The 22,758-nt window shown below is 45.2% G+C and overlaps 1 protein-coding gene across 1 annotated transcript in view; it reads left to right on the plus strand.

The window, feature by feature from the left end:
• The window catches only part of LOC145360889 (complement C3-like), a 100,804-nt gene that overhangs the window by 57,634 nt on the left and 20,412 nt on the right, over positions 1-22,758 (plus strand). The window contains exons 25-33 of the mRNA XM_080216391.1: positions 3,961-4,036; positions 7,313-7,472; positions 8,875-8,970; positions 9,918-10,068; positions 11,382-11,551; positions 15,122-15,280; positions 15,395-15,454; positions 18,427-18,517; positions 20,804-20,855. Coding sequence (XP_080072517.1) covers positions 3,961-4,036; positions 7,313-7,472; positions 8,875-8,970; positions 9,918-10,068; positions 11,382-11,551; positions 15,122-15,280; positions 15,395-15,454; positions 18,427-18,517; positions 20,804-20,855 — 1,015 coding nt within the window. The remainder of the gene's footprint in view (positions 1-3,960; positions 4,037-7,312; positions 7,473-8,874; positions 8,971-9,917; positions 10,069-11,381; positions 11,552-15,121; positions 15,281-15,394; positions 15,455-18,426; positions 18,518-20,803; positions 20,856-22,758) is intronic.

Below are 22,758 nucleotides of genomic sequence, written 5' to 3' on the forward strand. Positions count from 1 at the left end.
TCATTCCAGATACTCACCACCCTCTGTGTGAAAAAATTGCCCATCTGGACCATTTTGTATCTCTCCCCTCTCACCTGAAATCTATGCCATCTAGTTTTAGACTCCCCTACTTTTGGGAAAAGATGTTGACTCGCCACCCTATCAACATCCCTCATTATTTTACAGACCTTGACAAGATCACCCCTAAACCTCCTACGCTCCAGGGAAAAAAAGTCCCAGTCTATCCAGCTTCTCCTTATAACTCAAACCACCAAGTCCCAGTAGCATCCTAGTAAATCTTTTCTGTCCTCTTTCTAGTTTAATAATATCCTTTCTATAAAAAGGTGATCAGAACTGTACACAGTTGATGATTGGTTTCAGTTATTCTGTCGCATGTATTGGGATACAGTGAAAAGCATTGTTTCTTGAACACTATACAGACAAAGCACACCATTCATAGAGTATATAGGGGAGAAGGAAAGGAGAGGATACAGAATGTAGTATTGCAGTTACACGTAGGGTGAAGAGAAAGATCAGTTGAATATATGATCGGACTGTTCAAAAGCCTGTTGACAGCAGTGAAGAAACTGTTGTTGATATAGATTTGATAAAGGTCTTGGTGAGGACCACCAGCTAAGATGCAAAGAGATGTAGAGGGGAATAACAAAGGCAGAGTCGAGACATGTCCTGGTCATAACCTGACAACAGGGAGAAAAAACTATATATGATAACTCCTGGATTCTGCTGTGAAGGAACTGTGCTTTTATTACACAAAATGAAAACAAACAATAACCACTGGCCTGCAGTGAATACAACAGACCTCAACTGAGCCTAAAATGTTAATGGGCCCTCTCAGGGTCTTGCTTTATAGAGGGCTCAGTATACGAGCTCCAGCTGATTGGCTAATTACCAATAGCCAGGGAGTTTGTATTCACTGGACCCAACTTGGAGTCAATTAATCCAAAGATGTGTGGGTTAGGTGGATTGGCCATGCTAAATTGACCCTAATGTCAGGGGGATTAGCAGGGTAAATATAAGGGGTTACGGGAATACAGCCTGGATGGGATTGTGGTTGGTGCAGACTTGATGGGCCAAATGGCTCCCTCTGCACGGTAGGAATTTTAATTAGTGATTTCCCCCATGCAGATCATGGAGGTTATCACACTGTACGTGGTAAAGTTACAATTGGAGGCTTAATAATTGGAAGAATCCACCTCATTAACAGAATGGAGTTAGCTTGGAGTATCAGGTCTGGAGACGGAGTAAAGTGAAATTGGATTGAGGAACCATTTGTTGGCCTTGACTCTGCTCATAATGTCCTCCTTTCCACCACACGGAGCGGTGGGGGGGAGGGGGTTTCCTGTACGGGCTGCTGCTGCTGCTGTACACCTTCCTTCCCCCATTGCCTGGACGAGCCTTGATGTGTCTTGTTGCTGTCCGATAGCAGAGGTCCCCATTGGATGTCCCTCTACAGATGGATGCTCCCCCACAAGTTCGGGGATCTGTGGTGGAGGCCAGTGTGTGCCGCAGTTCCACATAACCGTAGCTGCACTGGTTCACAGGCTCCCAGGAAATCTGCCCTTTTTGTGAAATCCGTGGCCCACGTCTACGCTTTGTGCCATTGGCTGCAGTCCCTTTTTAGTTATCTTAAAAACCTTTTCTTGGTGTCTTGTTTGCACTTCAGTCCCACGCTCCTGATCTACGGGTACCCGGTGCGGAGGGGGACAGGGAACGCAGAGGACCACTTTGTGAATCTGGTCTTGGGCCTGGACTTGCCTTAAACAGGTCCAGGCAGCGGGCGACCAATGGGCTCGTCCGACCTGACTGCCCCTTTACCACGGCTACATTCGCAGCCGAGTGCTCCTGGAGAGGGGCCCTGCAGTGTCACAGCTTCCATTCCCATTTTTTGATTTGATTTGATTTATTATTGTCACATGTATTAACATAGTGAAAAGTTTCTTGCGCGCTATACAGACAAAGCATACCATTCATAGAGAAGGAAACAACAGAGTGCAGAATGTAGCATTACAGTCATAGCTAGGGTGTAGAGACAGATCAATTTAATGTGAAGTAGGTCTATTCAAAAGTCTGACAGCAGCAAGGAAGAAACTGTTCTTTGAAAAAGTGACCAAAGAGGTGGATGGGGGTAAGGCAGTTGACGTGGTATATATGGATTTTAGTAAGGCGTTTGATAAGGTTCACCATGGTAGGCTTCTGCAGAAAATGCAGATGTATGGGATCTAGGAAATTGGTAATCTAGGAAATTGGATCAGGAATTGGCTAGCAGATAGGAGACAGAGGGTGATGGTTGATGGTAAATATTCGTCATGGAGTTCAGTTACGAGTGGTGTGCCTCAGGGACCTGTTTTGGGGCCACTGCTGTTTGTAATTTTTATTAATGATCTGGATGAGGGTATAGTTGGGTGGATTAGTAAATTTGCTGATGACACCAAAGTCGGAGGTGTGGTAGATTGTGAGGAAGGGTGTCATAGTTTGCAGGAAGACTTGGACAGGTTGCAGAGCTGGGCCGAGAGGTGGCGGATGGAGTTTAATGCGGAGAAGTGTGAGGTAATTCACTTTGGTAGGAATAACAGATGTGTTGAGTATAGGGCTAACGGGAGGACTTTGAATAGTGTGGATGAACAGAGGGATCTAGGTGTATGTGTACATAGATCCCTGAAAGTTGGGAATCAAGTAGATAGGGTGGTTAAGAAGGCATATGGTGTCTTGGCGTTTATTGGTAGGGGGATTGAATTTAGGAGTCGCAGCGTCATGTTGCAACTGTACACAACTCTGGTGTGGCCGCACTTGGAGTACTGTGTGCAGTTCTGGTCCCCACATTACAGGAAGGATGTGGAGGCTTTGGAGAGGGTGCAGAGGAGGTTTACCAGGATGTTGCCTGGTATGGAGGGGAGGTCCTATGAGGAGAGACTGAGGGATTTGGGGTTGTTTTCGCTGGAAAGAAGGCGGCTAAGAGGGGATCTTATTGAAACATATAAGATGATTAGAGGTTTAGATAGGGTGGACAGTAATAGCCTTTTTCCTCGGATGGAGAAAGCTAGCACGAGGGGGCATGGCTTTAAATTAAGGGGGGGTAGTTATAGGACGGATGTCAGGGGTAGGTTCTTTACCCAGAGGGTGGTGAGGGATTGGAATGCCCTGCCTGCTGCAGTAAATGTGCCTAGTTTGGGGGCGTTTAAGAGATCCGTGGATAGGTTTATGGACGAAAAGGGATTGGTTTAGGTTAGTGGGTCATTGTTTTTTAACCGGTCGGCGCAACATCGTGGGCCGAAGGGCCTGTTCTGCGCTGTAATCTTCTATGTTCTATGAGTCGGTTGGTACGTGACCTCGGACTTTTGTATCTTTTTCCCTATGGAAGAGAGAATGTCCGGGGTGTGTGGCATCCTTAGTTATGCTGGCTGCTTTGCCGAGGCAGCAGGAAGTGGAGACAGAGTCAATGGATGGGAGGCTGGTTTGCGTAATGGATTGGGCTACATTCACGACCTTTTGTAGTTCCTTGTGGTCTTGGGCAGAGCAGGAGCCCATACCAAGCTGTGATACAACCAGAAAGAGTGCTTTCTATGGTGCATCTGTAAAAGTTGGGCATCGCAGGGGCTGAGGTGTATTATTGAACCACATTTTAGTTTATTGTTTCCAGTTGCCTTCCTGCCTGGTTTTTTTGGCTCAGGCGGTTCCCCCCTGTTTTGTGGGCTGCCCCTTTTAATTTGTCCCTCTGTTAATTTGATTTAGTTTATTGGTTTAGCTAACGAGATCGACTCTGGGTCGTCGTTTCACTGTTTGGGACTGACTTTGATGAGTAAATGTTTTCTGCAGGTTTTCAGATTCCTTTCCCTATTTGCTCTGATTCTGTATTCTGTGGCCTGATCACTCGTTGTCAAAATTCTTTTTGTGATTCTGATTTCAGATTTCCAGTGTTGGTAGATTTGTCTTTTTTTAAATTTTGTCTTGTTCCCCTCTCAGGTTATACTCAACAACTAGCATATCGCAAACCTGATGGCACTTATGCAATATGGTTACATAAACCTTCTAGCACGTGGTATGTTATTGAATTATGTGTTTCTTTTCTCCCATCTCTTTCTGACAATATTGTTTCAATCTTCTCAAATCTTGCTTCTGTAAAATGTCTTGAGGTGTTTAGGAGGCAGTTCAGAGGAGATTAGTTGTTATTGTCACATATATTAACGTACAGTGAAAAGTGTTTCTTGCACACTATCCATACCATTCATAGAGAAGGAAAGGAGAGAGTGCAGAATGTAGTGTTACAGTCATAGCTAGGGTGTAGAGAAAGATCAGCTTAATGCGAGGTAGGTCCGTTCAAAAGTCTGACGGCAGCAGAGAAGAAGCTGTTCTTGAGTTGGTTGGTATGTGATCTCAGATTTTTGTGTCTTTTTCCCGATGGAAGAAAGTGGAAGAGAGAATGTCCGAGGTGTGTGGGGTCCTCAATTATGCCGGCTGCTTTGCCGAGGCAGCGGGAAGTGTAGATGGAGTCAATGGATGGGAGGCTGGTTTGTGTGATGGATTGGGCTACATTCACGACCTTTTGTAGTTCCTTGTGGTCTTGGGCAGAGCAGGAGCCTTACCAAGCTGTGATACAACCAGAAAGAATGCTTTGTATGGTGCATCTGTAAAAGTTGGTGAGAGTCGTAGCTGACATGCCAAATTTCCTTCATCTTCTGAGAAAGTAGAGGCGTTGGTGGGCTTTCTTAACTATAGTGTCGGCATGGGGGGACCAGGACAGGCTGTTGGTGATCTGGACACCTAAAAACTTGAAGCTCTCGATCCTTTCTACTTTATCTCCATTGATGTAGTCAGGGACATGTTCTCCTTTACGCTTTCTGAAGTCAATGACAATCTCCTTTGTTTTATTGACATTGAAGATGACATTCTGTGGATGATGTATGAGGACAGATTGAACAGTTTGGGCTCATATTCGCTGGAGTTTAGAAAGATGAGAGGGGATCTGATCTGATAAAATTTTTAAAAGGAACTGATAAAGTGAAGCTGGGTCAGTATCCTGGAATTCTCTCCCTAATGGCATTGTGGCTCAACCCATAGAACATGGATTGCAGCGATTCAAGAAGGCAGCTCACCACCACCTTCTCAAGGGGCAAATAGGGGTGGGCAATAAATGCTGCCCTAACCAGAGACATCCATGTCCCATGAATGAATAAAAAAATGTAGACCAAATGTTTCTCCTTATGGGGCAATCTCGAACAAGAGGTCACAGGTATAGGTTGAGAGGCTGGAGATTTAAAACTGAGATGAGGGGGAACTACTTCTTGCAGAGGGAGGTGAATTTGTGGGACTCGCTGCCCCAGAGTGCAGTGGAGTCTGAATCATTGAATGGGTTCAAGAAGAAGGTGGATATATTTCTAATAAAAAAAAGGGATAAGAGGATATGGGGAACAGGTGGGGAGATGGATTGTTTTATCATGTTTCAGGTGTATACAACTGCAAGTTGCTATTTCTGCCTTTGAGCTAATGAGATTGGTATCAAAAATTTAAATATCTGCTACTAGGAGTATAGGACTATAAGATATAGGAGCAGAATTAGGCCATTCAGCCCATCGAGTCTGCTCCGTCATTCGATCATGGCTGATAGATTTCTCAATCCCATTCTCCTTCCTTTTCCCCGTAACATTTGACCCCCGGATCAATCAAGAACATATACATCTCTGTCTTCAGTACACTCACTGGCCCGGCCTTCTCTGTGATAACTAATTCCACAGATTCACCTCCCTCTGGCTGAAGAGATTCCTCCTCATCTCGGGTCTGAAGGATCATCCCTTTACTCTGAGGCTGTGCCCTCAGATCCCGGTCTCTCCGACTACTGGAAACATCTTCCCCACGTCCACTCTATCCAGGCCTTTCAGTATTCTGTAGGTTTCAATGGGATCCCCCCCTCTCCACCCAGCCATCCTTCTAAACTCCATCGAGTACAGACCCAGAGTCCTCAAACGTTCCTTGTATGTCAAACCTTTCATTCCTGGGATCATTCTCGTGAACCCCCCTTAGGACCCTCTCCAAGGCCGGCACATTCTTCCTTAGATACAGGGCCCAAAATTGTTCACGATATACCAAATGTGGTCTCACTGAGCTTTGCAAAGCCTCAGCAGTACATCCCTGCTTTTGCATTCTAGTCCTCTCAAAAGGAATACTGACATTAGTTTAGGTTTTCTAATTACCTACAAATTAACCTTAAGAGGGTCCTGAACTAGGACTCCCAAGTCCCTTTGCACTTCTGATTTCTGAAGCCTTTCCCCATTTAGAAAATAGTCTATGCCTCTATTCTTCCTACCAAAGTGTGTAACCTCACATTTCCCACGTTGTATTCCATCTACCACTCCCTTGCCTACTCTCTTATCTTGTCCTTGTCCTACTACAGCCTCCCTGCCTCCTCAATTCTACCTGCCCCTCCACCTATCTCTGTATCACCTGTACGTTGGATGCATAATATCCATTAAAATCTCCTGCACAGTATGAACCAACAACATCAACTTGCATTGATGTAGCACCTTTTCATATAATGAAATCCCCCAAGGAAATATTCATAGAATCCCTACAGTGCAGAAATAAGCCATTCGACCCATCGAGCCTGCACCGACAACAATCCCACCCAGCCCCTATCCCTATAACCCATGTATTTACCCCATTAATTCCCCCTGATAATAAGGGGTAAGTTAGCACAGCCAATCCATCTAACTCGCACATCTTTGGAGTGTGGGAGGAAACCGGAGGACCCGGAGGAAGCCCATGCAGAGACGGGGAGAATGTGCAAACTCCACACAGACAGTGACCCAAGCCTGGGAATCAAACCCAGGTCCCTAGCACTGTGAGGCAGCAGTGATAACCACTGTGCCACTGTGCCCACTAGGAGTGGACAGCTTAATGTTCCATTAAGACAGGTGACCAAAAGCTTGGTCAAAAAAGTAGGATTTAAGAAACGGCTTAATGGAGAATGAGGTGGAGAGATTTATGGGCAGAGCTCCATAATTATTCAATTTGTGACAAAATAAATACCCAGTCAAATATCGATTTAGATCAAGTAATGTTAATTTAGATTTCAACATGTGTGCGTATTTAATAATTAATTACAGTGATGTTGAAAAGGTTTCATTGTGAAAAGAGTCTCCAGATTAATTTTCTGTATAAAATCTGTTTTAAAGTGTATTTATTAGGTAGGCTTACATTGATACTGCAGTGAAGTTACTGTGAAAATCCTGGCGCTGTGAGGCAGCAACGCTAACCATTGTGCCTCCCCGTTTTATTGTTCATTTTTAAATGGGTTAACATTGCATTTCTTTCCTTGTAGGTTGACTGCGTACGTGCTGAAAGTGTTTGCAATGTCATACAGATTGATTGACATCCAACCGAAAATTCTCTGTGATGCTGCAAACTGGCTGATTTTACACAAACAGAATCCTGATGGTCACTTCCGAGAAGACGCTCCTGTATATCAGCAACAGATGATTGTACGCAAATTGTTTCTTAGTACTCAGCTTTGACAAAGGGTCATCTGGACTCAAAACGTCAGCTCTTTTCTCTCCTGCCAGATCTGCTGAGATTTTCCAGCATTTTCTCTTTTGGTTTCAGATTCCAGCATCCGCAGTAATTGGCTTTTCTCGAATCATAGAATGTTACAGGACAGAATGTGACCATTCGGTCCATCCTGGCTGTGCTAGCTCTTTGAAAAAAAATCCAGTTAGTCTCAGTCATAGAATCCCTACAGTGCAGGAACAGGCCATTCAGCCCATCCAGCCTAAAAGCAGCATGGTAGCACAGTGGTTAACACTGCTGCCTCATAGCACCAGGGAGCCGGGTTCAATTTCTGGCCTTGAATCACTGTTCTGGGAAGAGTTTACACATTCTCCCCCCATGGGTTTCCTCCGGGTGCTCTGGTTTTCTCCCACAGTCCAAAAATGTGAGACTTAGGTTGATTGGCCATGCTAAATTTTACCCGAGTGTCAGGGGGTTAGTAGGGTAAGTATGTAGGGTTGTGGGAATGAGGCCTGGGTGGGATTGTGGTCAGTGAAGACTCAATGGGCCGAATGGCCTCCTGCACTGTAGGGATTCTATGAATAACATCAATCCCATCCAGATCTAATCCCGATATTTACTCTGCTAATCCCCGACACTAAGGGGCAATTTAGCCAATCCACCTCACCTGCACATCTTGGATTGTTCAACCCATAGAATCTTAACTGTGCAGAAAGAGGCCATTCGGCCCATTGAGTAGGCACTGAATCTACAAAAGAACATCCCACCCATACCTTCCGAACCACCCTATTCATGTAATCCAGCGCATTAAACATCGCTAATCCACGTAACTATCATTTCTTTGGGCACCAAGGGACAATTTAGCATGGCTAATCCACCTAACCTGCACGTCTTTGGGCACCAGGGGGCAATTTAGCATGGCCAATCCACCTGATCTGCACATCTTTGGGCACCAGGGGGCAATTTAGCATGGCCAATCCACCTAACCTGCACATCTTTGGAGTGTGAGAGGAAAGCAGAGCACCCAGAGGAAACCCATGCTGACATGGGGAGAGTATGCTGACTCCACACAGAGTAACCCAAGGCCGGAATCAAACCCAGGTCCCTGGGGCTGTGAGGCGGCAGTGCTAACCACCGTGAAATACTGCAGAGGTTCGATGATACAGCTGAGCAGGAAACCCTCCTGCCCTTACCACAGTGCCACTGGGTGTATTCGAAAGGTGTACGGACTGACAATCAACCCTTTTGTCCACATTCAGAGCGCACCTTCCATATCCTGAAGTGGGACAAGCTCCCCTGCAGCTGTTTAATTATCCTTACTTGTTTTCAGTGTGAGTGTGCCTGAATGAAATGTGTTTTTTTGCCGATTTCCCTCAGGGAGGAGTCCGAGGATCCGAGAGTGAAATGTCAATGACAGCGTTTGTACTCATCGCCATGCTGGAGGCTAAATTCGTTTGTTCGATTTACGTCCAGGTAAAGGAATCTCCTTTCTGTTCAGAGGGAGGTAAGAAGACCAGGCTACACTGCAGTATTTTGCTTTGGATGATTTGTTCGAAGTTGGCTGGAATTCTTCCCGCTACAGCCACATCCCCATTCCCTGCAGAGAGGCCGGAGAATCCCAGCTGAGGTTGGAGAATTCTGGCTGTCGTCTTCTCCCAATTCACCTGAAGGGCCCGTCTCTTTCTCCCCAGCGCTGTCCATCAGAATAGGATAGCGAGTCTATTTAACAATTATTCCGCATGTAACCTTCGAAATTATTGCTAGCTTGCTACCTGACTTAAAGAGCCATGGCCAAACCTGTTGCCACTTTTATTCAGTTTAAAGTCTATTTACGAGTGTCACAATAAGCTTACATTAACACTGCAGTGAAGTTACTGTGAAAATCCCCTAGTCACCAAATCCAGTGCCTTTTTAGGTACACTGAGGGAAAATTTAGCACAACCAAATGCACCCTAACCAGCACGCCTTTTGGGCTGTGGGAGGAAATCGGAGCACCCGGAGGAAATCCACGCAGACACGGGGAGAATGTGCAGACAGTGGATTTTCTCCCCGTGTCTGTGTGGGTTTCCTCCGGGTGCTCTGGTTTCCTCCCACAGTCCAAAGGTGTACAGATAGACAGTGACCCTGGTGCTGTGAGGCAGCAGTGCTAATTACTGTGCTGCCGTGTGTTCCCCAGACTCGTGTGCCCTGCTACTGCTTCCAGCGAAATAGAGAATCCGGGAATCCCAGTCACGGCTGAGGTCGGAGAATTCTGGTTCCTCATTTTATTGAGCACAGGAAAATGGCAAAATTGGAAGAACTGATTTTGCATATTCAAAAAATCGTAGCGCTGTGAATGTTAACCCCAGGCACCGGCTGGTGACAGTTGATAGCTTGTCATTCTAAAATCTCTTCATCTAATTGCGATTTATTGATTTCAGGGTTATGAAAACAGTATCAGAAAAGCAGGAGACTACCTGGAAAATCGGATTGGTAATCTGAACAGAGCGTATTCCGTGGCAATAACAACCTACGCCCTGTCACTACTCAATAAAGACAAAACAGAAATGCTGATGAGATTTGCTTCACCGGGTAAGTACACATTTTCTCTGTCTTTTGAATCTTCCCACTGACATTCTGTCTGCCTCTACACACAGTGAAAAGTCTCACAACACCAGGTTAAAGTCCAACAGGTTTATTTGATAGCACAAGCCACAAGCTTTCAGAACCCTGTTCTTTCATCAGGTGATGAAGCATCAGGAGCAGCGCTCCGAAAGCTAGTGGCTTATGCTACCGAATAAACCTGTTGGACTTCAACCTGGTGTGGTGAGACTTCTTACTGTGCTTACCCCAGTTCAACGCCGGCATCTCCACATCATGGCAACCTCTACACAGCCAGGGAATGTCACCAGAATTGTAATAGAATCAGAGAATAGAATAGAATCGCTGCAGTGCAGAAGGAGGCCAGTTGGCCCACCGCACCTTCACCCACAACAATCCCATCCTATCCTTGTGACTCTATGCATTTAATCTGATAATCCCACTGAAACTCAGGGGCAATTTAACACGGCCAATCCACCTAACCTGGGGTGGCACAGTGGTTAGCACTGCTGCCTCATAGTGCCAGGGGCCCGGGTTTGATTCCCGGCTTTGGTCACTGTTTGTGTGGAGTTTGCACATTCTCCCTGTGTCTGCGTGGGTTTCCTCCGGGTGCTCCAGTTTCCTCTCTCAGTCCGAAAGACGTGCTGCTTAGGTGGATTGGCCGTGCTAAATTCTCCCTCAGTGTCCCCGGACAGGCACCAGAGTGTAGCAACTTGGGGATGTTTCACAGTAACTTAATTGCAGTGTTAATGTAAGTCTACTCGTGACACTGATAAATAAACTTTAAACTGTTCACGCCGGTGGGATTTACCCATCCCACCGCAGTGAACGCAGGTCTGTCTAGCCGCCAAATTCTCTGACTTTGCCACAGTGGGAGCGTGGCGTGAATGGCACAGTAAGATGGCGCTGGAGGATTTACTTTTGGTGGGAACTCAAGCACACAGGACCCTACACCAATACATCTGAAATGGGTAGCACAGTGAAACTAGAGGGAATAGATATACGGTGAGAGGGGAGAGATACAAAAGGGTCCAGAGGGGCAATTTTTTTACACAGTGTGTCTGGAACGTGCTGCCAGTTAGCAGAAGTGGGTACAATTTCGTCTTTTATAAAACATTACATGGGTAAGATGGGTACAGAGGGATATTGGCCGAATGCAGGCAATTGGGATTAGTTTAGTGGTTTAAAAAAAAGGGCAGCATGGACAAGTTGGGCCGAAGGGCCTGTTCCCAAGCTGTAAACCTCTACGACTTGATTTGAATGATCTTTCTTTTGACTTCTTTTTCTCCTTGCACCTTCTTTAGATAAATCATACTGGGCAGACGATGGAAATGCCAACTCCCTGTACACAATCGAGGCCACGGGATACGCTCTTCTGGCCCTTTCACAGCTCAAGAAATTTGACCAGGCCGGTAAACCTGTAAGGTGGCTGTCGATGAGGAGCGAGTATGGAGGTGGCTACGTCTCCACACAGGTTTCACATCTCTACTTTACACCTGTACTGAATTCCGTTTTAGAGAAATAAACCAGCGGTTTAGCCAAAATCTTTAAGGTTGAGGGAGGTTTAAGTCTTCCCGTTTTATTGGGGATGGTCGGGACTGATGTATGAGGAGAGATTGATTAGGTTAGGATTGTCTTCGCTGGAGTTCAGACGAATGAGGCAGGGGGAATCTCATAACTTAAAAAACTTCATCAGGACTAGACAGGGTAGATGCAGGGAGGATATTCCTGATGGTGGGGGAGTCCAGAACGGAGATGAAAAGACACTTCTTCACCAAGGGAGTGGTGAACCTGTGGAATTCATTCCCCCAAGAAGTAGTTGATGCCAAAACACTGAATGTATTGAAGAAGAGGCTTGATATAGCACTTGGGGGATGAACGGGATCAAAGGTTATGGGGAGAAAGCAGGATTAGGCTTTGAATTGGACTGAATAGGGAGAGAATTTGGGGTGCTCCGGTGCAGAGGGATCTGGGTGTCCTCGTTCGTGAGTCTCAGAATCTAGCATGCAGTTACAGCAGATAATAAGAAAGCAAATGAAATGTTGGCATTCACAGCTAAAGCAGCACAGTATGTGACTATGCTCTTTCTGGTGTGTAAAGATCAGGGCTCTCGGTATTAAATTATTTAGCTTCTAGAATGCACCACACTGAGAGCCCGACTGATGATCTTAGGCTGGTTGTCAGTGTAATCCTTACTCAGGCCATTTGGATGCCGACCAATCAGAGCTGACCTGGTTTGAATTTAAACAAAGCTTGGCAGTTAACTGTCAGTCATCGGTTAACACGTGCATTCTCCATGGCAACACCTCTACCAATCAGAGCCCATTTGCCAATAAATCAGCACTCTCTTCCCATCAGGTATAAATTGTAGTTGACTTCACATTTCAGCATCCTGGCCAACCACCCAATGAGTGCAAGATGAAATGTTTCGACATAATGAGGCGAATTTCCCCATTCTGCCCGCCATGGGAATCAGAGCGAGCGAGGGGCAGACCATAGAAAGGTCGTTGAACCAGGGCGGGATTTTCCAGTTTCAGGGCAAGCGCAGCCGGAAAATCATAGAGTCCTACAGTGCAGAAGGAGGTCGTTCGGCCCATCAAGTTTGCACCGACCACAATCTCACCCAGGCCCTATCCCCATAACCCCATTACCGTAACCAGTCCCCCTGACACTAAGGGGCAATTTAGCATGGCCAATCCACCTAATCCACACATCTTGGAATTTGGGAGGAAACCAGAGCACCTGGAGGAAACCCGTGCAGACATGGGGAGAAGGTGCAAACTCCATACAGACAGTGACCCAAGCTGGGAATTGAACCCAGGTCCCTGGCACTGTGAGGCAGCAGTACTAAACACTGTGTCACCCCAACCTCTTTTAAAGCAATACCTAAGATTAGACAGGTTATAAATTATTGATAAGTTCACAACATACAATTGTTTTAGCGCAGTTCCTTCCTGAAAAAGATGCTTTTTAGTCTCAATAGTTACATCCTGAAGAGATTCACGAGTTTTTAAACACTAAAAAGAATCCTGTCTTGCAATGAAAATGCACAGTGAGAAGGAACCAAATGGATATAAAGGTCTATGATTATGACTTCATAGAAATCATAGAAACCCTACAGTGCAGAAGGAGGCCATTCGGCCCGTCGAGTCTGCACTGACCACAATCCCACCCAGGCCCTACCCCCATAGCCCTACATATTTACCCACCAATCCCTCTAACTTACATCTCATGACTCTAAGGGGCAATTTTTAGAATGACCAATCAACCTAACCCGCACATCTTTGGACTTGAAGTGGATTGACACAGAATAATTTACCTTCTGGCATTGAGAAGTAAACTTAATCAATGGTGATTAACGTGGATAAGTGTGAGGTCATGCATTTTGGTTGGAAAATGGGAAGGGGATTATTATCTAAATGGGGAGTGTCTTCGGGATGCAGAGGGATCTGGGTGACCTTATTCATGAGTCACAGAGAACTAGCGTGCAGCTACAGCAGGTAATAAAGGAAGTGAATAGAATGTTGGCATTTATAGCAAAAGGAATAGAATATAAAGGGAAGGACATCTTGTTGCAACTGTACAATGCATTGGTGAGGCCACAACGGGAGTATTGTACACATTTTTGGTCCCCTTATTTGAGGAAAGATGTAGTGACGTTGGAGGCAGTTCAGAGGAGGTTCATTAGATTGATTCCAGAGATGAGGGGTTTGTCGCGTGAAGAGAGATTGAACAGTTTAGGCCGATACTCTCTGGAATGTAGAAGAATGAGGGGAGATCAAATTGAGGTGTACAAGATGATAAAAGGTGTGGATAAAGTAGACGTGGAGTGGATGCTTCCTCTTGTGGGACATTCTAGGACGAGAGGTCACAGTCTTAGGATAAGGGGCAGCAAATTTAAAACAGAGCTGAGGAGAAACTACTCCCAAAGAGTTGTGAATCTGTGGAATTCACTGCCCCAAAGTGCGGTGGGCGCTGGGACAGTGAGTAAATTTAAGGAGGAGTTAGACAGATTTTTAATTGGTAATGGGTTGAAGGGTTATGGGGAGAAGGCAGGAAAATGGAGATGAGGAGCACATCAGCCATGATCAAATGGCGGAGCGGACTCGATGGCCCGAATGGCCTAATTCTGCTCCTATGAACTTCTGATCAGCCATGATCTTGATGAATGGCGGAGCAGGCTCGAAGGACCAGATGGCCTCCTCCTGCTCCTATCTTCTATGTTTCTCTTGCTTTCTAACAGGAGTTCACCCTTTCCCAAAGGAGAAAGGCTTGTGCTTAGATGGAGAGGAATAGTGTTTGTAAATAAAAGAAATGTGGTAAAGGGACTCTGAGAAGTTATTCATGTACCTGAGAAATTATTTTGTGAGTAATGGAACCAGAGGGGAAAAAAAACCCCAAAGTTCCTCCTGCATTTGCAATTTTTAAACATTAGGAATAAATAACTAATTGGATAATAAGTGTTAAATATTAACTTTAAAATCATTTTTATTGATTTATATTCTGCTCTCCTCTGGCCAATAAATATACTTAAGGCACGAAAGTATTTCAGATCTCCTTCACTCAGATATTCCACCATCGCATTCAAGAGGCAGAATCTTCCCAAAACTGCTCAGAGTGTTGGCTCAGGCGAGGAAACCAGTGTGAGTCTCGCAGGCCTCCGGCTCCACTCACTGTGTTAAGAGGAAAGGTCAAAGAAAAGTGCACAGGATCAGGCCCTTCGGCCCTCCAAGCCCGTGTTGACCATGATGCCCTAACTGAACGACTTACTCAGTCTGTATCCCTCTACTTCCTCCCAGAAGTCGAGCTGGCCTCTCGGACCTTGTTGTGAAATTCATTGACAAATGTTTTTGAGTCAAGTGTCAGACCCGTCTCAGCAAACAAAGGTGGGGATTCTCTGGACCGTTCGCCTCCGCCCAACTGGGAATCCAGGTGTCCCACTGAATAGATTACCCATTCTTATTTCTTAAGCAAGCAAGTAAATCTCAACCATTTTCTTTCTTCTCGACTATGTCTAACAATAACTCTTTCTCTTCCACTCCAGGCGACAATGGTGGCTTTACAAGGTCTGGCCAAGTACCGGGCTGATATCCCTCAAGTCAAAGACATTGATTTAAATGTCGTCATGTCCATTCCCGGCAGAAACAAGCCTCTCAAGTGGCACTTTGATGTACAAAATCAATTTGCACCAAAATCAGCAACGGTAAGTTTGGACTAAAAGCCTATTGCCCATCCTTCACTATTGCTGTGACTATTAGGTTATATCGAAATGGCAGCATGTACTGTAAATGGCTAATTAACTCTATCCATCCTTCAGGTGAACGCCCTTGATAAAGTGGTGATAAGTGCGACTGGGCAAGGTAAAGGAACAGTGAAGGTAAGGGCCGACTCCAATTACTGTCAGTGGAAATTAATCCATTCCTTCATCGCTCCCTTGCATTGTGGCAGATGATGAATTAAATTGTGTCAATGTAACACGGTTAGTCACCCCAATAATAAGCTTTAAAATTTATGTATTAGTGTCACGAGTGGGCTTACATTAACACCGCAATGAAGTTACTGTGCAAATCCCCTGGAATGCTCGAGGTGTGCTTTGGTGGAAGATTAAGATAGAGGTGGCACGGTGGCACAGTGGTCAGCACTGCTGCCTCTCAGCGCCAGAGACCCAGGTTCAATTCCTGGCTAGAATCACTGTCTGTGTGGAGTCTGCACATTCTCCCCATGTCTGCATGGGTTTGCTCTGGCTTCCTCCCACAGTCTGAAAGTTGTGCTGGTTGGGTGCATTGACCCGCACGGGCGCCAGAGTGTGGCAACTAAGGATTTTTGCAGTAACTTCATTGCAGTGTTAATGTCACTTGTGAATGATAAATAAGCTTCCACTCTATTGTAAAAGGGTTTGATAGGGTATCTGTGGAGGAGATATTTCCATGTGGAAGGGAGCAGACTTCAGGAGCGTAAATCTAACACAAACACTAATAAACCGAATAAGGATTTGGGAAGAAATTTATTTACTCAGAGACTGCAGAATTCACTGCCCACATTAAATGGTAATTTTTACTAAAGTTTATTTATGAGTGTCCCAATTAGGCTTACATTAACACTGCAATGAAGTTACTGTGAAAATCCCCCAGTCACCACATTCTGGTGCAAGTTCAGGTTTACTGAGGGAGAATTTTTAGCATGGCCCTAACCGGCTTGTCTTTCAGACTGTGGGAGGAAACTGGAGCACCTGGAGGAAACCCACACAGACACAGGGAGAACATGCAGATTGCACTGACAGTGACCCAATCTGAGAATCAAACCTGGGTCCCTGGTGCTGTGGGGTACCAAACGCTAATCGCTGTGTCACTGCGCCATCCATAAAATGGTAAAGTGTTCCAGCAGAACTAGATATGATACAGAATAGATGAAAATCAATTGTCCCAGTGGTCCGTGCCAGTATTTACACTCCACACAACATCTAGTGTCTCCACTCAGGACATCGTTCTAACACTGACTTTAATCAGGACATGCTACTAATCCTTTCTCCCTCTCGTAGTCATCCAGCTTCCCCTTAACACAATGGTTAACTTACTGTCCCACCTGACCTGTCAATCAATCTTCCCTTAACACTTCAAAAAGGGTCAAAAATTCTCAGAGTGTATTAGGCCCAGATTAAAAATAAACAAAACTCCAATTAAAGCATCTAATCAGACAGGTTAGCAACAAGCACAATGACAACAAAGCTGCTTATAACTGCAGAGAACATGATTAAAAAAATTCATTTCTTAAAGTCACTATATCCCAATACATGTGACAATAATAAATCAAATCAAAGAGGACTTTTCCCCCTATTTGTTGCACTAGCTGCTACGTTCAGGTATATTATAGATCTTAATGAATGAGTTTTTTGTATTCATTCATGGGATATGGGTGTCGTTGGCTGGCCAGCATTTATTGCCCATCCCTAGTTGCCCTTGGATGGCAGTGAGGGTTAACCACATTGCTGTGGCTCTGAAGTCACATATAGGCCAGGCCAAGTAAGGATGGCAGATTTCCTCCCTTAAAAACATTAGTGAACCAGATGGGTTTTTCCAATAATCGCCAATGGTTTCACGGTCATCAGTAGATTCTTAATTCCAGATTTTTTTTTTAATTGAATTCAAATTCCACCACCTGCCGTGGTGGGATTTGAACCCGGGTTCCTGGAACATTAGCTCAGTTTTTGGATTAATCGTCCAGCCATAATACCACTGGGCCATTGACTCCACGCTGTGGGTTAATGAGTGGATGAGTAATTATGGGCAGGTGAGTGATTGTTGTGGGCAATGTTTAGTTGCTTTGTGGTTAGTCAGCTCACAGTAAGATGGTTGGGTCATGTGGGTGTCGTGTTGGGTGGGTATTTGGTTCAGGGATTGGTGGTGGGAGGGAAAGTGTCAAGTCAGGTTGGAAAGCATAGCTCAGTTGTGTTGCTCCTTTCAGTTAAGCTCACTAGTCAGGGAGTTATACTGAGTATGAACATTTCCTGGGTAATTATCTCTGTGTGGATCTGACCCTGAAGTCAGTTTCGAGACATTTGCAGGGGGTCCTTAGCCTGTTGTAAATTTAAACACTATTTTTGGGGTGGCACGGTGGCACAATGCTTAGCTCCAGGGACCCAGGTTCGATTCCCGCTCGGGTCACTATCTGTGTAGCGTTTGCATGTTTTCCCCATGTCTGTGTGGGTGTCCTCCGGGTGCTCCAGTTTCCCCCCACAGTCCAAAGATGTGCGGGTTGGGTGAACTGGCCATGCTAAACTCCCCCTTAGTGTCAGGGTGACTAGCTAGGGTAAATGCATGGGGTGGGATTGTGGTCAGTACTGACTCAATGGGCCGAATGGCCTCTTTCTGCACATTACAGAACATGCCAGGACCTCCACGGAGTAGCATAAGGGGAGCAATGGCTATTATGATCAGACTATTGACCCAGAAAGTCAGCTAATGTCCTGGGGACCCGGTTTCGAGTCCTGCCACAGCAGATAGTGCAAATTAAATCCAATAAAAAAAATCTGGAATTAAGAATGTACCGTGAAACCATTGTTGATTATGGGAAAAACCTATCTGGTTCTTTTAGGGAAGGAAATCTGCCGTCCTTACCCGGTCTGGCCTACGTGTGACTCCAGAGCCACAGCAATGTGGTTAACTCTCAACTGCCCTCCAAGGGCAACTAGAGATAGGCGATAAATACTGGCCCAGCCAGTGATGTCTGTGTCCCAGAAATGAATGAAAAGGACTAAAATTCACCATGCATATTCCACCACTCTGACTGGTTTGGCCAATTTAAAATGTACAACTTTTGATAAATAAGCACTACTTCTTTTATTCCATTTAGGTTCTAACTACATGTCATGTTATGTTGTCTAAAAAAGCCAAAGAATGCAAGAAATTTGATTTCCAAATAACTGTGGAAAACGTACCCCGAGGTAAGCCACGCACAAACCATCCAGAGATCCTTATTTCCCTTTGCTGTTCAAGGATCAACCCATTCTGAAATGCAACAAGCGACAAGAATTATCCCCGCATTTCTTTGACTCCCATCAAGGGAATGCGATGGGATATTTCTGCTTGCTCAGCAGTTTAAATCGCGTTGTGATCCTTGCTAGATGATGGGACCCAGTCCATAGACTGGTAATATAGTTGCTTATGCATAATGCATGCACATTTTAGGGCAGAACCTTCCAAGAAAACAGCAAAGTGTCAAATTCTGATTGGAAACCGGCGATTTTCATAGAATCCTACAGGCCGTTCAGCCCATCGAGTCTGCACCGACCACAATCCCACCCAGGCCCTATCCCCATAACCCCATGCATTTACCCTACCTAGTCCCCGTGACACTAAGGGGCAATTCTGCATTGCCAATCCATCTAACCCGCACATCTTTGGACTGTAGGAGGTAACTGGAGCACCCGGACAAAACGCATGCAGACACGGGAGAATGTGTAAGCTTCACAGAGACAGTGACCCCAAGCCAGGAATTGAACCCGGGTCCCTGGTGCTGTGAGGCTATGTCCCCTCATTTTAGTTTCACCTGCCAGTGGAAACAACCTCCATGCTTCTATCTTACCTATTCCCTTCATAATCTTATATGTTTCTACGAGATCTCCCCTCATTCTTCCGAATTCCAATGAGTGTAGCCCCACCCTACTCAGTCTCTTCTCATAAGCCAACCCTCTCAACTTTGGAATCAACCTGGTGAATCTCCTCTGCACCCCCTCCAGTGCCAGTACGTACTTTCTCAAGTAAGGAGACCAAAACTGTACACCATACTCCAGGTGTGGCCTCACCAGCACCTTATACATGGGCAGCATGGCCAAGTTGGGCTGAAGGGCCTTTTTCCCTGCTGTAAACCTCTATGACTCTACAGCTCAATATAACCTCGCTGTTTTTTAACTCCATCCTTCTAGCAATGAAGGACAAAATTCCATTTGCCTTCTTAATTACCTATGTATTTCCACGAAACAATTCAAAGAACAGCAAGGGAGTTCCCCTGGTTACCTGGTAAACATTTAAAGTTTATTTATTAGCTTCACAAGTAGGCTTACATTAACGCTGTAATGAAGTTACTATGAAAATCCCCTACTCGCCACACTCACGGCACCTGTTTGGGTATACTGAGGGAGAATTTAGCATGACCAATGCACCCTAACCAGCACAGTGTTTTGGAGTGTGGGTGGAAACCGGAGTACTCAGAGGAAACCCACACAGACATGGGGAAAACGTGCAGACTCCGCACAGACAATGGCCCTTAACCGGGAATTGAACCCAGGACCCTGTCATTGTGAGGCAGCAGTCCTAATCACATTGCCACTGTGTCACCTCCATTATTCGTAAGCCAACACCTAAGATTTGCTGGATTCATAGAATCCCTACAGTGCAGAAGGAGGCCATTCAGCCCATCGAGACTGCACTGACCACAATCCCAGCCTCTATTCCTGTAACCCCACGTATTTACCCTGCTATTCCCCTGACACTAAGGGGCAATTTAGCATGGCCAATTCATCTAACCCGCACATTTTTGGACTGTGAAAGGAAACTGGAGCATCCAGAGGAAACCCATGCAGACATGGGGAGAATGTGCAAACTTCACACAGACAGTGACGCAAGGTTGGAATCGAACCCAAATCCCTGGCACTGAGGCAGCAGCGGTAACCACTGTGCCACCCCACATTTTGCACATTCACCTCACTGCTGTTTGAGAGTCCTTATTGGACCAAGCTGGCTGTTAAAAATTCCAACATTTTTAAAAAAAGTTTATTTATTGGTCACAAGTAAAGCTTACATTAACACTGCAATGAAGTTACTGTGAAAATCCCCTCATCACCACACTCCGGCACCTGTTCGGGTAACACTGAGGGAGAATTTAGCACGGCCAATGCACCCTAACCAACACGTCTTTCAGACTGCAGGAGGAAACCGGAGCAAACCCACTCAGACATGGGGAGAACATGCAGACTCCACACAGACAGCGATCCAAGCCAGGAATCGAACCCGGGTCCCTGGCGCTGTGAGGCAGCAGTGCTAATCACTCTGTCCACTGTGTCACAACAGATACTGCACTTCAACAGTTCATTGATGGAAAGGGTGGTCCTTGGATCATGAAAGAAGCAATATTATTGCAATTCGGTTTCCATTTATCCAGATGTGAAAATGTAAATGTGAATTAAGAAGTTCAGGGTGGTAATAACTAGTCTTCTTTTGCATTGCTATAGCTTTTCAACCGCCAAATGCTGTGAATTCTCTGATGTTGAATATCTGCGCACGGTAAGGAGTTCATATTTCAATCGATTGGAGAGTTAACGTTTGTTATTGGATATTATTGAGGAAATTGATTTGACAGTTCCGGAGAGATAAAGGGTGGAATTCTCCGGCTGCGCTGGTCTAAAAGCTGGAAATCCCCGCCTGACCGTCACATTCTCCTCAACCCTCCCACTAAAATTCCAGATTGATTTTGATTTGATTTGATTCATTTTTGTCACATGTATTAACATACAATGAAAAGTACTGTCTCTTGCACTATACAGATAAAACATACCGTTCATAGAGATGGAAAGGAGAGGGTGCAGAATGTAATGTTACAGTCATAGCTAGGGTGTAGAGAAAGATCAACTTAACGTGAGGTAGGTCCAGTCAAAAGTCTGACAGCAGCCGGGAAGAAGCTGTTCTTGAGTTGATTGGTACGTGACCTTAGAATTTTGTATCCTTTTCCTGAAAGAAGAAGGTAGAAGAGAGAATGTCCGGGGTGTGTGGGGTCCTTGGTTATGCTGGTTGTTTTGCCGAGGCAGTGGGAAGTGTAGACAGAGTCAGTGGACGGGAGGTGGGACGGAAGAATTCCGGCCAATGTTACATCTATTTGAAACTTGGAGTTAATATTGGTCCAGTCCTTTCGTAATGTCAACTGAATTATTCCTGATAAAATCAGCAGTTAGTAATCAAACATAAAGAATATTCTCTCCCCTACACCATCACTTCTGATTCATGGACTTCTTTGCCACTAAGATTGAGGTCCTCTGTTAAGCTAACTCTCCTACTCCCTTTTCCTTGCTCATCAACACATTGTCCTGACTCTGAACTTTTGCTAGTTTCTCTTATCATGCATATCCAAGTTCAATATACCTGTTGGATATGCCTTTTAAAGTTTATTTATTAGTCTCACAAGTATCCTTACCGCTCTGAAGTTCTCTGACTTTCTCCTTTCTTAAATAACTGTTAATGTAAGCCTACTTGTGACACTAATCAATAAACTAAGCTTGAAATATCCTTTATGCCCCAATTCCCTGGACTGTATCTGGCTCGTTGGCCAGCCTGCCTCTTTGCAGCTACCTGGTCTTTCTCCTGGCAGAGTTGAGAGGCATTCACTACCCAGTGCTGTCTTCAACTGCCCTGTTTCCAGTTAAATTAAGAACAAAAAGCCTTGCTACGTTAAAACGGCCCTTAGTTGCTAAGCAGATGTCACATGCTCTCTTCACTTCGTAACCCTCTCTAAGCACAATCGAAACATATTTTGAATTGAACCGACCCCCCCACACATACAAATACCTTTGCCCAGCATGAGTCTAACTATAGGCTGCTTCCTAACTTACACAGAAATATTAAATTAAACCTTATTTCTAATGATTATCAGTACAATTAGAAATTCCTTAAAACTACTCATGCCGCCCTTTTACCCTCTCTCTCTATAGAATTCTACAGTGCAGAAGAAGACCATTTGGCCCATCGAGTCCACACCAACCACAATTCCACCCAGGCCCCATCTCATAACCCCATGCATTTACCCTAGCAAGTTCCCCTGACGCTAAGGGGCAATTTAGCATGGCCGATCCACCCAACCTGCACATCTTTGGACTGTGGGGGGAAACTGGAGCACCCGGAGAAGACCCACGCAGACATGGGGAGAATGTGCAAACACCAGACAGGCAGTGACCAAGGCCAGAATTGAACCTGGGTCTCTGGTGCTGTGAGGCAGCAGTGCTAACCACTGTGCTACCATGTCGCTCCATCTTTATCCCCAAATGGAAGTTACATTTTTTTTCAGCAATATATTTAATGAAAATGAAAAATATGATGACATTATAGATACTTAAAGAATTGATATTAAGGGAATACTGTTGCCAAAAGGACTCTTTTTTTAAGGTTCAGAGCGAATAAGGTTCTAGAATCTTGGGAA

This window comes from Carcharhinus amblyrhynchos, chromosome 33, assembly GCF_965287045.1.
Source record: "Carcharhinus amblyrhynchos chromosome 33, sCarAmb.v2.hapA, whole genome shotgun sequence".
Taxonomy (NCBI): domain Eukaryota; kingdom Metazoa; phylum Chordata; class Chondrichthyes; order Carcharhiniformes; family Carcharhinidae; genus Carcharhinus; species Carcharhinus amblyrhynchos.